Source organism: Orycteropus afer, unplaced genomic scaffold (genome assembly GCF_000298275.1).
Source record: "Orycteropus afer afer isolate SDZICR_OR568_19922 unplaced genomic scaffold, OryAfe1.0 scaffold00130, whole genome shotgun sequence".
Taxonomy (NCBI): Eukaryota; Metazoa; Chordata; class Mammalia; order Tubulidentata; family Orycteropodidae; genus Orycteropus; species Orycteropus afer.
Genome location: NW_006921717.1, coordinates 1,869,108 through 1,880,365, shown reverse-complemented (window position 1 = coordinate 1,880,365; position 11,258 = coordinate 1,869,108). Strand labels below are relative to the sequence as shown.

General features: G+C 57.1%; 1 protein-coding gene across 1 annotated transcript in view; it reads right to left on the bottom strand.

Moving 5' to 3' along the window:
- Positions 1-3,397: 3,397 nt before the first annotated feature.
- Positions 3,398-11,258, bottom strand: part of CLCF1 (cardiotrophin like cytokine factor 1) — an 18,347-nt gene continuing 10,486 nt past the window's right edge. Inside the window, 4 exon segments of the mRNA XM_007944946.2 lie at positions 3,398-3,892; positions 5,612-5,822; positions 5,824-5,878; positions 8,709-8,790. Of these exon segments, the coding sequence (XP_007943137.1) occupies positions 3,398-3,892; positions 5,612-5,822; positions 5,824-5,878; positions 8,709-8,790 (843 nt within the window).

The window sequence follows — 11,258 nt, the reverse complement described above, 5'->3', positions numbered from 1 at the left end:
TACGTCTGCCTCACACTGCTCTTTCTAAGGTCACCTGTAACAGCCCGGTGACCACCAGAGGACTCCTCAGTTCCTCTGGGCCACCTGAAACTTTTGATCAGCTGCCTCTAAAGACTCTCATCTCTGATTCTAGTGCACGGTCACCCGGATTCTCCTTCAAACCAAAATCAACCCGTCGTTGACGAATCGGGTCCTGTTGGCGGCGACCCCAAGTGCTATGGACCAGAACTGCCCGTGGGGTGGTCTTGGCCATCATCTTCATGGAAGCAGGTCACTAAGCTTTTGTTCCTCAGTGTCACCCTTAGGGGTTTCGAACCTCCAATCTTTAGGTTAGTAGTCGTTGTGCCACCCAGAGACCTTGAAGCTTTTTAATCCAACAAACCACAGAGTCTTTCACCACGTGCCAGGCATTCTGCCCACTGCTAGGGATGCAGAATTGAGTGAGTCCTGCTCTCTGTTCTCATGACACTCTCTGGGAGACAAGCAGACTGAGTTAGCCATGGTCCTGCCCCATCTCTCAAAATTCTGCCCATCCTCCAAGACCACTGTCATTTATGCAGAAGGTGACTATTGGGCACCTACTGTGAGCCAGGCCCTGGAAATACAAAAATTGGAGACCTTCGCCCCTCTCTCGTGGGGCCCACAGAGTGGCAGGGCCTTCGCTCAGCCACCAAGGGCACGCCTTCCTCCACGCCCGTAGCCCTTTGCCGGCATCTTTCTCTGCATTAATCACGTTCTGCCTTGTATTCTAGCATGGGCTGGGTGGATGCCGTCCTGTCGCCTTTGTTCACCACAGTTACTGAGTGCTGGGGCGGGCCTGGGCTGGGTGCTGGTGACAGGCAGATGGAGGAGGACTCGGCATCTGCCCTCGAGAAGTTCACTGTCAGGTGGAGGCTGAGTATTCTCTCCGCATCCCTCCTGGTCCCTCGTGTGATGCCTTCCGCTCCCATGTGCAGGAGTCCAGATGGCCCTTTTATCTGTCTTGGTGGGCAGTATGCAGGGCCTGGTGGTGGCCCTGACTATAGTTGGCAGATGCCTTAAGAGCCTAGACCCCTCAGGATGGGAAAGCCCCTCTACCTTGGACCAGGTGACTCAGGGACACTCAGCAGAGCTTGGCTTGCCCTGCCCATGAGCAGGCCCAGTCCCTCCTGCCCCCTCTCCACCACGCAGGTCTCCCCTTTCTCCGTGGGCTATGCATGTGTTGGTCCTGCCCAGGCCATGGCACATGGGTGGGCTTTTTTCTCTTATTGTCTCAGGAATGCTGGTCTTTGCTTCCCAAGTGGATGGCAAGCTCCTCATGGGCAGCGTCTGGGCTTGGGTCTCGAACTTCTGGCTTTCCTCCTCTAGTTAACACAGTGATGGGAAAGTAATGAAGGTCTTTAAGACAGCTGACGTCACAGCATTCCTTACACCCTGGGCCTAAGGCATTGTCCACTGGAGCCCTTGTGAAAGATCCTCTCCTACCTGGGGGCAGCTAACCCATTTACTTCCCCAGTGGCTCTTAACTGGGGTGTCCCAACAATGACACTCCCACACAGCTCTGGTGGGTCCTGAGGGATGTGTGTTACAGTTGCTGCTGCTGCTGCTATAGCCAAGCGCCCCGCCCTTGCCTGCAATCTCTCTTTTCTACCCAGCAATCTTGTCAGGGTGTTGCCCTCATTTTGCCGGTGGGGAAACTGGAGCTCAGAGAGGGTAAGTGATCTGTCCAAGGTTGTCCAGCTAGTGGTTATGAACTTGGGGTTTGAGCTTAGGTCACGCTTTGATCCATCTCGCTCCCTTGCAGCCCAGTAGGAGCCCTCCCCTGCCACCCCATAGACTTCCTTCTGCTGGAGAGAGGAGTAGCATCGCAGCTGAGAACTATGACTTAGCTATAGTCTGCCCCCTCCCTAGGAGATGAAGGTTATAAAGAATGAGGTGAGGAGCAGGTGAGGGTTGTGGGGAGACTGAGGACTGAGTGCCCACGGGTTGACCCCCTGGGAAAGGGCCCCAGAGGGGCAGGTGAACAGCTCTGCTCCAGTGTGGGGGTGGAGACCTTCCGAGTGGGGAGCCAGAGCTGTGAGGCCAGTAAGTGGTCCAGAAGGATGAGGAGGACAGAAGACAAGTGGGGAGAGAGGAAGTAACAGACAAGGTGTCTGGGGGGACTCCTGACTCAGTTGGTGGACGAAGTGCCATTGGGGGGAAGGAGGGGGCAGAGCATCCCCCAAGCCCGGCATCTCCTGCGTGGAGCCTGGGGCTCCTGGCTGTCACTAGTGATGCTGCTGCTGTTGTTCGGCGCCGTCGAGTCGGACCCAACTCATAGCGACCCCTCCTTGGATTTCCAAGTTGGTATCACTATGGCAGTAGATTGCCCAACCTTCCTTCCGAGGAGTGACTGGTGGATTTGAACCGACAGCCTTCTGGTGATAGTGGGAGCCAAGGGAGGCAAAGAGCCAGGAGCACCAAAGAATAAGAAACAGGGTGGGCGGGTGAGGCAGAGACCACATTCTGGGGAAAGCATTTTATTTGTTAATACAAGAATAGAAATTCTGCAATAAATATCATCTAATAAATAATATCTCCAAATAAATAAATATTAATACCACAAACAGAGTCAAGAGTGGGTGGGGCTGGGGGGCAGGGCCAGGGGGAGCTGCCCCCCACACACCCCAAAATGCTACTGCAATGTAAACTTTCAGGAAATCCTGTGGCTGTGGCTATGGTTGCCCTCCCCAGCCTTGGCAACCCACAGATACCCCGGGAAAGGGGCAGGAGGGGGGCACCACCCGCCGCCGGCAAGACACTGCGAAGCAAGGTCTGACGCGGCCCGCTGCCTGCCTTGGCGGCCCCTGGGTCCAATCTGTTCCTGCCCCTCTGCTCTCAGTATCACCCCTCAGGTTGATAGGCCACCTCCAGTACCTCTTCCATTTTCAGTCCTGTCTCTTCCTGCTTCGTCTTGCCACCATATTTGTTTCCTGAACCAGACAAGTAGAGTTCTTTGGGGTAGAGAAACAACACGCATCCAAGGAGAGGAGGGCAGCCAAAGGGCTTCACCCCAGAAAGGCACTTGCTATGCTGGCCCCAATCCCTGCCCTACTGTCATGCTTCCTGGAAGTGTGCTTGAGAGGCTGGGAGGCACCGGCAGTGGCAGGCAGGAAGCTGGAGGCAGTAAGACCTTTCACTAGCTTAAACCACCTTGGGCTCCCATGAGCAGTACTTCCTGTGGAAATGGGATGGGGCCTATTGCACCTCTTCCCCAGACCTGTAGGACTTGGGGAGGTCGGGAGGGGATGGGGCTACTGCATCACACCCCATCCAGGCCAGGGGATGGCCAGAGGCCCATGGCTTCTGTATCCTGGCTCAACAGGTGTTGGTGTACAGTTTCCAGGGGAGCTGGAGGAGGAGGATGGTAAGGCAGAGATCAGAAGCCATGGGCCTCCAGGCGTAGGGTGACCGCAGCCACCGGAGGCTGCATCTTCTTCTTGAGCCAGTTGAAGTCCTTGGCTGAACGCCACAACCAGGTCTGCAGCTCCTTCAGCAGCCAGAAGTCATCCATCTTCTGGAGGAAGTCACTATGGGCAGGGCCAGGGGTCCAGGTGGGCTCTGTCCCAGGCAGGGGCTGGGGCAGCGGGTAACCCAGGGCTGCCATGACGCCCGCGATGCTGCCCAGCAGGCCCTGGAGGCTGGTGCAGAAGTGGGCCAGGCTGCGGCGCAGCTCGGCCGTGGCGGCCTGGCGGTCGAGGCCACGCAGGTAGCACAGGAGGTGGCTGTAGGCCTCGTAGTTCTGGGTCAGCCGCAGCTTGTCGTTGAGACTCCGCCACACGTCAAAGTTGACGGTGGCTCTGGGCAGAGTCTCTGCCCCCAGCCGAGGTGGGTTGAAGTCAGGCTCGTTGAAAGGGGGGCCCAGGTAGTTCAGCTGCGGAAAGGAGAGGGCAGTGGGGAGGGAGGAGGGCAGGGCACGGCTCCCCAAGGGGCCATCTGCCCCCCAAGTGTCTAGTTCCCGTCTGCCCTGCTACTGGCCCCGTTCATGGCTATGCCTTTCTGTTCAGGCCTCCCTGAGTCTCTCCAACCAGGATGGCGTTTGCAGGGAGGTGACAGTTGAAGCTCTATGCAGAGGTGCAGAAAGAGAGAGCCCGCAGCGGACGCTCAGTCAGGACTCGCTGACTGCTGGGCGCACAGACCCTCACGGGGACAGGGCAGAGAGGAAGAGGAGCTGCTGAAGGAGCCGGAGGCGAGGCCGCAGAGGTGCAGGTGGCCGGGAGGCGAGGCTGGGGAAGAGGGGCCGCCCATGGCAGCAGAGCTGGACAGTGTGGCCGCAAACAGAGCAGGGAGAGTGAGAGGAGCCCGGCGGAGCTGGCGAGGCGGTGACTGCCGACCCTGGAGGGAGCGGCTTCAGCAGACTGGAAGCCAGATTGCAGGGGGTTAAGGAGTGAGTGGGTGGAGAGGAAGTGGAGGCAGAGGGTGTAGACCACTCCTTGGAGAAATTTGGCAGGGAAGCCAGGAGAGGAGAAGGGTCGGGAGCTAGAGGGGGTAGCAGAGCAAGCAGAGGGTTCCTGGCCAGCGAGACTCGGCTTCAGCCTGGTCCCACCCAGCCGCAGGGACGGGACTGGTGGGTGCTCACTGCCACCCCAAGGAGGGGCTTAGCTGTCAGGAACAGGGCTACCCAAGGAAGAAACTGAGGCAGTCTCAACAGTGGGGCAGGACGGAGGGTCTGGAAGGCATAGAGGGAGGAGGGCAGAGCCCTTGGCAGTCCTGGGGCGAGGCCTGGGGCCCAGGGAAGGGCCGAGGGCCATGTCAGTGGAGAGAAAGGGGAAAGAGGGGCGAGGCCTGGGATAGGGAGGGCCCAGGGGGAGGTTCCCCCACTGACAAGCACAGAGACAAACTAATTTCCTCGGTGTATCCTGGGGCCGCAGCCAGCTCCCCCACCACCCTCCTCCCCTTCCTTCCCTGGCTCCAGAGTAGGGTCTGGGATGGAAGAGGAACTCGGGAAGAGGGGCCAGCTCCCCACGGTCCTTGGCTCCTCTGACCTCTTCCTTCCCTCCCGGGCTCTCTGAGCACCTCTGGACCGGCCCCAAGTTCCTATAGTACAACCTCCATCCCCACCCAGAACCCCTGCCACCACCAGCCTGGGTCCCTGCAGCCCTCTCCTCCTAGGACCCCTGAGGAGGCCCGGCCAGGATGGGAGAGGCAGACAGAAGGGGGAGGCCCAAGGGTCCTGAGCAGCAGGGCCCCAGGACTGGGGGCAGGGGCGAGCTGGGACACAGGCATGGGGGGTGGGGCCCCTCCATCCCCACCCTGCCCCGCCCGTGCAAGAGACACCACAACACGGTGTAAACAGAGGAGACTTCCCCGGCCCCCAGGGGGAGGCGGGCAGCTGGGCCAGCAGCCAGTGGGGCAGTGGGCCAAGGCGGGTGCGAGGCCTGCCCACATGCCTAGTCCTGGGGCCAGGGATAGGGAGGAGGGGGGCACCAAGAGGGAAGGGCAGGAGATAGGCCAGACAGGGAGACTGCTTGGAGCCCAAGGGCCCCTCTTCAGCACCCCATCACTCACCGAGCCCCCCATCACCTCTTCTCCCCCCAACTCCTCTCCTCATTTTTGCCCAGCTCCCCAACTCCTAAGCTGTCGTGATACTCACATAGGTCCCAGCCAAGCTGCGGAGCTGGTGCTCCAGGTAGCGGGTGAGGTCATAGGTTTTCTGGATGGAGGGGCCGGGCCCGGGGTCCCCGGTGCGGTTGAGGGCCGGCACTGCAGGGAGGTGCCAGAGCACAGTGCACAGGCAAGCTAGCAGCCCCCACGAGTCCCCTGTGGACGGGAGGGCAGGAGTGTGAGGTGGGCCAGGCCCAGCAGGGCAACAGCTGGCAGCCCCTCAGATGTCTGTCCCCACCTTGGGCTAGGGAGATGGCAGAGGGGATGGAAGAGAAGCGTTCCCCGCAAGGATGTGTGTGGAGGCATGTATTCATGTGTGTGTCTCTGTGTGTGTGTGTGTGTGTGTCTGCACATCAGCAGATAGGTGAGAGTATGTGTGTGCGGCAGCCAAGAAAGCCTCTTTGGCATGTCGGTCACTGCATGTGTACCAACATGTATGTATGTGTGCAAGGTGGGCTGGGCCATCCCTGGGCCTCTTGTGTACCTTGGCCTCCTTTCCCAGTCTCACCGTCCCACTGCAGCATGAGGAGGGCCAAGGAGAGGGGAACAGCACCCCCCAGAGCAGGCAAACGAGGCATCCACCCTGAGCGGGGAGGCCGCAGGGTTAGGAAGAGACCACCAGGGCTGACTCCTGGAGTCAGTGGTGGGTAAACTCTAGAATGTGATTCCTGGGACGGGAAGTGTGGGGCAGTGTTAGATTGAAGGATGTTTCATGTTCATGCTCAGGAATTGGCTGCAATGGAGGTTTGCCCCATTCTTACCTACAGTGTTGGATGGGGAGGTTTGACCTGAGTAAAAGACCTTTCCATCAGCCTGCAGTGGGGCCTGAGAGGCAGAGACGGAGGGTGTGTGTGTGTCTGTGTGTGTGTGTGGGGGGGGTGCATGTGACAAACCAGCTGATGGTGCCAGAGGGCGTGGGTGTCCAGGATGCAGGGGCCAGAGGCTAGGGACATAAGCGGTTGGGAAACATGTTCTTCAGGTGATGTCCAAGGTCAAGAGCACTAGGCTGGATTCAGTGGTGTTGGGATGGAGTAAAGACAGGATTAAGATAGGATAGGGATAAAATTGGCATTGGCTAGGTTAGGCTTAAGGAGCTCTGGTGGTGTAGTGGTTAAGGCATTCGGGTGCTAACCAAAAGATCGGTGGTTCGAACCCACCAGCTGTTCCTTGGAAGGAAAATTGGGCAATCTACTTCTGTAGTGATACCACCTTGGAAACCCAAAGAGGGATTGCTATGAGTTGGATTCGACTCAATGGAGGTGAATTTGGTTTTGGTTTGGAGATTAGGCTTAAGGATTGGATTAGTTTCAAAGCAGAGCTTTGAACTAGTTCATTCTGATTTAATCCCCCTTATAGATTCTTATAGATCCCCTAGTGATTCTTATGGATACATAAGGATCATCTAATATGTATCCATAAGAATTACCTGGGATCTTGTTAAAATGTTTCTGATTCAGTCTTTGTAGGGGATGGAAATGCAGACTCTCAGCAGGGGGTTGAACCAGACTGAAGCAGTTCAAGGCTTTGCATTAAAGTTTCAGGCTGGTTTGGACTTGGGATTTGGTTGATTGAGTTTGGTTGAGGTTTGAGTCCAGCAGGGGATGTGGTTAGGTTTGGGCAGGCAAAGGGTTAGCTGTGGCTAAGTGTTGGGCTGGCATGTCATTACAAGGGCGAGTTAGGGTTTTCAGCATGGATAGGTGTGAAGTTATGGGTGGTTCTTTCCTCTAGCTTACATTTTGTATTTTCAACTATTTCTATAATGACATATGTTGCTTTAATAATTAAAAATAAGTTGGATAGATTTATAGCTCGACTCCACTAGAGGCAGGACACCACCACTCATCTGTCAGCGCGTCGCTCTGTGGTGGCTTGTGTGTAGCTATGAGGCTGGAGGCTGGGCCGCCAGTGTTTCAGATACCAGCAGAGTCATTCACAGTGGACAGGTTTCATCAGAGCTTTCAGACTCAGACAGACTGGGAAGAAGAACGCGGCTATCCACTTCTGAAAAAACTGCCCACTGAAACGTCATGAACAGCAGTGAAACACTGATACAGTGCCAGAAGATGAGCCCCTTAGGTTGGAAGGTGCTCAAAATACGACTGGAGAAGGGCTGCCTCCTCAAAGTAGAGTCAAAGATGGGCTCAAGCCCAGCAAGGGGTGTGTGGCTGCCGCAGGACCGGGCAGTGGTTCACGCTGTCATGCTTAGTAAAGTCACTATGAGTTGGAGCCAAGTGTTAGGACAAGGAGCTGTGGTGGTGCATCAGTTAAGTGCTTGGTTGTTAAATGAAAGGTTGGTGATTCGGACCTACCCAGCAGCTCCGCAGGAGGAAAGCCCTGGCAATCTGCTCCCATAAAGATTAAGATCCCTTGTCATCAAGTCCGTTCTGACCCATAGCGACCCTGTAGGGCACGGAACTGCTCCAGAGGGTTTCCAATGCTGTGACCTTTACCAAAGCAGGCTACCGTGTCTTTCACCCATGGAGCAGCTGGTGGCTTTGAACCACCAACCTTTTGGTTAGCAGCCAACCACTCTAACCACTATGCCACCAGGACTCTGTCCTGTAAAGATTACAGCCTAGGAAACCCTAGGCATTTGGGGCAGTTTTCTGTCATATAGGGTCACTGAAAGTCAGAAGTGACTTGATGGCACACAACAGCAACAATGGAGTTAGGACAGGGCTTGGAGTTAAGAAAGAATTACGACTAGTTAGGCCACTCCTCGGGAGGAAAGTTGGGCAGTCTACTTCCATAGTGATACCGTCCCGGAAACCCAAGGAAGGGTGACTGTGAGTCGGATCCGACTCGACAGCAGTGAGTTTGGTTTGGTTTTTAGGGTTAGGTTTAGAGTTAGTCATAGTGTTGGTTTAGTTTTAGAGATGGTCACAGACTAGAAAAGGTTTAGGACCCAAATTGTATAAAAATGTCCCTTAGAAATATAGGGGTCGGGTGGGGGTTCTGCCCTTGGCCCCCCTGGTCTGGGGTGACTCAGATACTTGACTAGCTGACTTTATTGCTGGAGTATGAGGAGGGGACCGCAGACACAGGACATTGTTCTCTCAGAAGAAGGGCTCTTGGCTTCAGGGTGTGTGTGAGTGAGAGTGAGAGTGAGAGAGTGAGAGTGTGGGGGGGTGAGAGAGAGTATGTGTATAAGAGAGAGAAGGTTAGTGTCTGTGAGTGTGTGTGTGTAAGTATGTGTGAAAAAGTGAGTGTGTGTGTGTGATTTGCGTGTGCAAGTGCGTGTATGAGAGAGAAGGTTAGTGTGTGTGTGTATGAGAGAAAGTGTGTGAGAAAGTGAATGAGAGAGTGTGTGTGATTTGTGTGTGTGAGTGCATGTATTTAGGGGAAAGGCCAGGGTCAGGCCCATAACTGCCCCCTTCCTTCCTTCCCATGCGAGGCCTCTGGCTTCCCTCCTGAACGTTCCTCTCATCCTTCCTTCCATCCCTCACTCTTGCCTGACTGGGTTCTTCTCTCCTCCCTGTTGTTCCCATCTCAAGACCAGCCTCACAGCTCCACGGACGAGCTGACCGGGTCAACTCCGGGACCCTTTAGCTACGAGGGCCTAGTTTTGGTGGGTGGAAACCTGTTGAGGGGGCAGCAGCCCTGCCAGCCTTGAGGTAGCTCTTGGGAGGAAGTCTGGCCCACCTCACCATTAGGGACAATGCCAGGGACCTGGTGAAGCAGAAACTGGGGCTGGGCTCGCCTGTGTCCCCACCCTGCCTCTGGGCAGCCCTGCCAGCCAGGCTTCAGGTAGGTGCTGCTCCTTCCCACAGAGGAGGGCCGCTCAGGAGCTCACTCTGGCCTTGCTCACCCCCTCCCCTTCTGGGCCCTATGGGACATCCTGGGGGGACCAGCTCCCTACCCAGGGACAGCAGGGGGAGAGGCCTTTGGATAAACAAGAGCTAAGTCATCTGGGCAGAAAAACGGCTCATGAAATTAACCAGACAAGGCCGGTGTTTCCAGGAATATTTCAGTTCTGAGGTAACTGTGTCACTGCAGGCTGGGGGGGGGGGGGGGGGGGGGGGGGGACAGGGCAGAGAGCAGAGGAGTTGACTGACCAGCCCGTGGAGCACCAGGGAGGAAGGAGTTCGGGAGCCGGAGCAGGCAGAGGCAGTAGAGTGGGGGGCCAAGAACAGGCAATGCTTCCACTTTGGGGCCAGGAGGCATCCTAGTCGCTGTCCTAGCTGGGATGGCCACACTGCAGCCAGCAGGCAGCGGACACCTGGGCTTCAGCCTGGAGTACGCAGTTGCAGCCTGGCCCAAGGGGGAATGAGCAGAGGGCCCGAGCGCTGGGCAGCCTCCTCCCCCTTACGCACATGCACAGGTGGACCTGGTGGGCGGCTGGGGGTCTGCTGCAGCCCCTTCCCCAGTGCTGGCCCCCAGCCCCCCCAGCTCTGCTCTGGCTGCTGCCCGCGGATTGTTTACGCCCCATCTTCCCCTGTGTTTATAAATCCGCTGAGCACGTGAGGGGCTAATGAGCGCAGCTCACAGCTCACGTTTCCTGCTGTAGCCCCCACCCCACCCCCACCCTGGCCCCTGCCCGCCAGGCCCCTAATTCCATCCAGATCCCTGGGCCCTGGGAACTCAGGAACACACATACTTGGCCCCTGAGAGTGTTTGGCCAGCAACCCTGCTGCCCAGGCAGGTACACTCCCCCTCAGCCCCTGGCCTGCATCCCCAAGGCAACCTTGCCAGGTGGCGTGGGAACTCATCGGTGGAGATGTGGGTCAGGTGCTTAGAATGGGTGGCTAAACAGAGAGAGTTACAGAGGTGTAGGTGTTGTGGCCGCAGACTGGGCTAAAGATGGAGGAATCTGTTAAGAGAAAGTGGAGGATGGAGTGGGTTGGGGTGCTGTGTATGCTGTGGTGGGACATCTAGGCGTCCTGCCTTCCCAGGGAAGGCCCACAGAAAATGCCCATCTTTCCCGCTCTTCTGGGCTGGCTGCCCTTCCCTCTCCTTGGTTCCTTTTCCCCCAGACTACTGAGAAGTGGCTGGGAGCTGGTGGGGAAGCCTGGCCTGAAGGCAGGAGACTGGACTTGCATGTGGGCTTACACTGTGCCCGCCAAAGTTCCTCCCAGCTGAAACCCGTGGGGCTCCATCTCCTGGGCATCCCCCCACACCTCCCCCTTTCCACGTTTCCAGACTAAAGGACAGAAGAGACTGAGGCCCAGGGGAAGAAGCAGCTGGGAAGTTAGTAACTGAGACAGGAGCAGGCTTTGCATTGAACGAGAGGGCTCCTGATTGGGCCAGGGAGGAACCCTGGGTGTGCCCAGGGTGAGAGCGTGGAGCCGGCAGTGCAATGAAGCTGGGAGCATGTGGGGGTGCATGTGAAAGAGTGGTGTTATCAAGAGTGTGAAGGAGACTGTGGGAGGGGTGGGGAGGGACCCGGCCAGAGCCAGGTGGAAGCAGGCAGGTGGGATTGTGGGCAGGAATGTCAAGTGCTGCTGTGTGTGTGTGGGGGGTTTTTTGCAAATGTGGGGCTCTGTGGAGGGGAGAGGCGCCATCCCACCCGCCTGGCCTGGTGGGGGACCACGGCTGCCCTCTCGGCCTGGTGCCTGGCTAGTTGAGTGGCTGGGGGATATGGTTGTGAAGTAGTGGGGGGAGCACGGCTGTCCCGCCAGGTACGCAGGGCTCTCTCT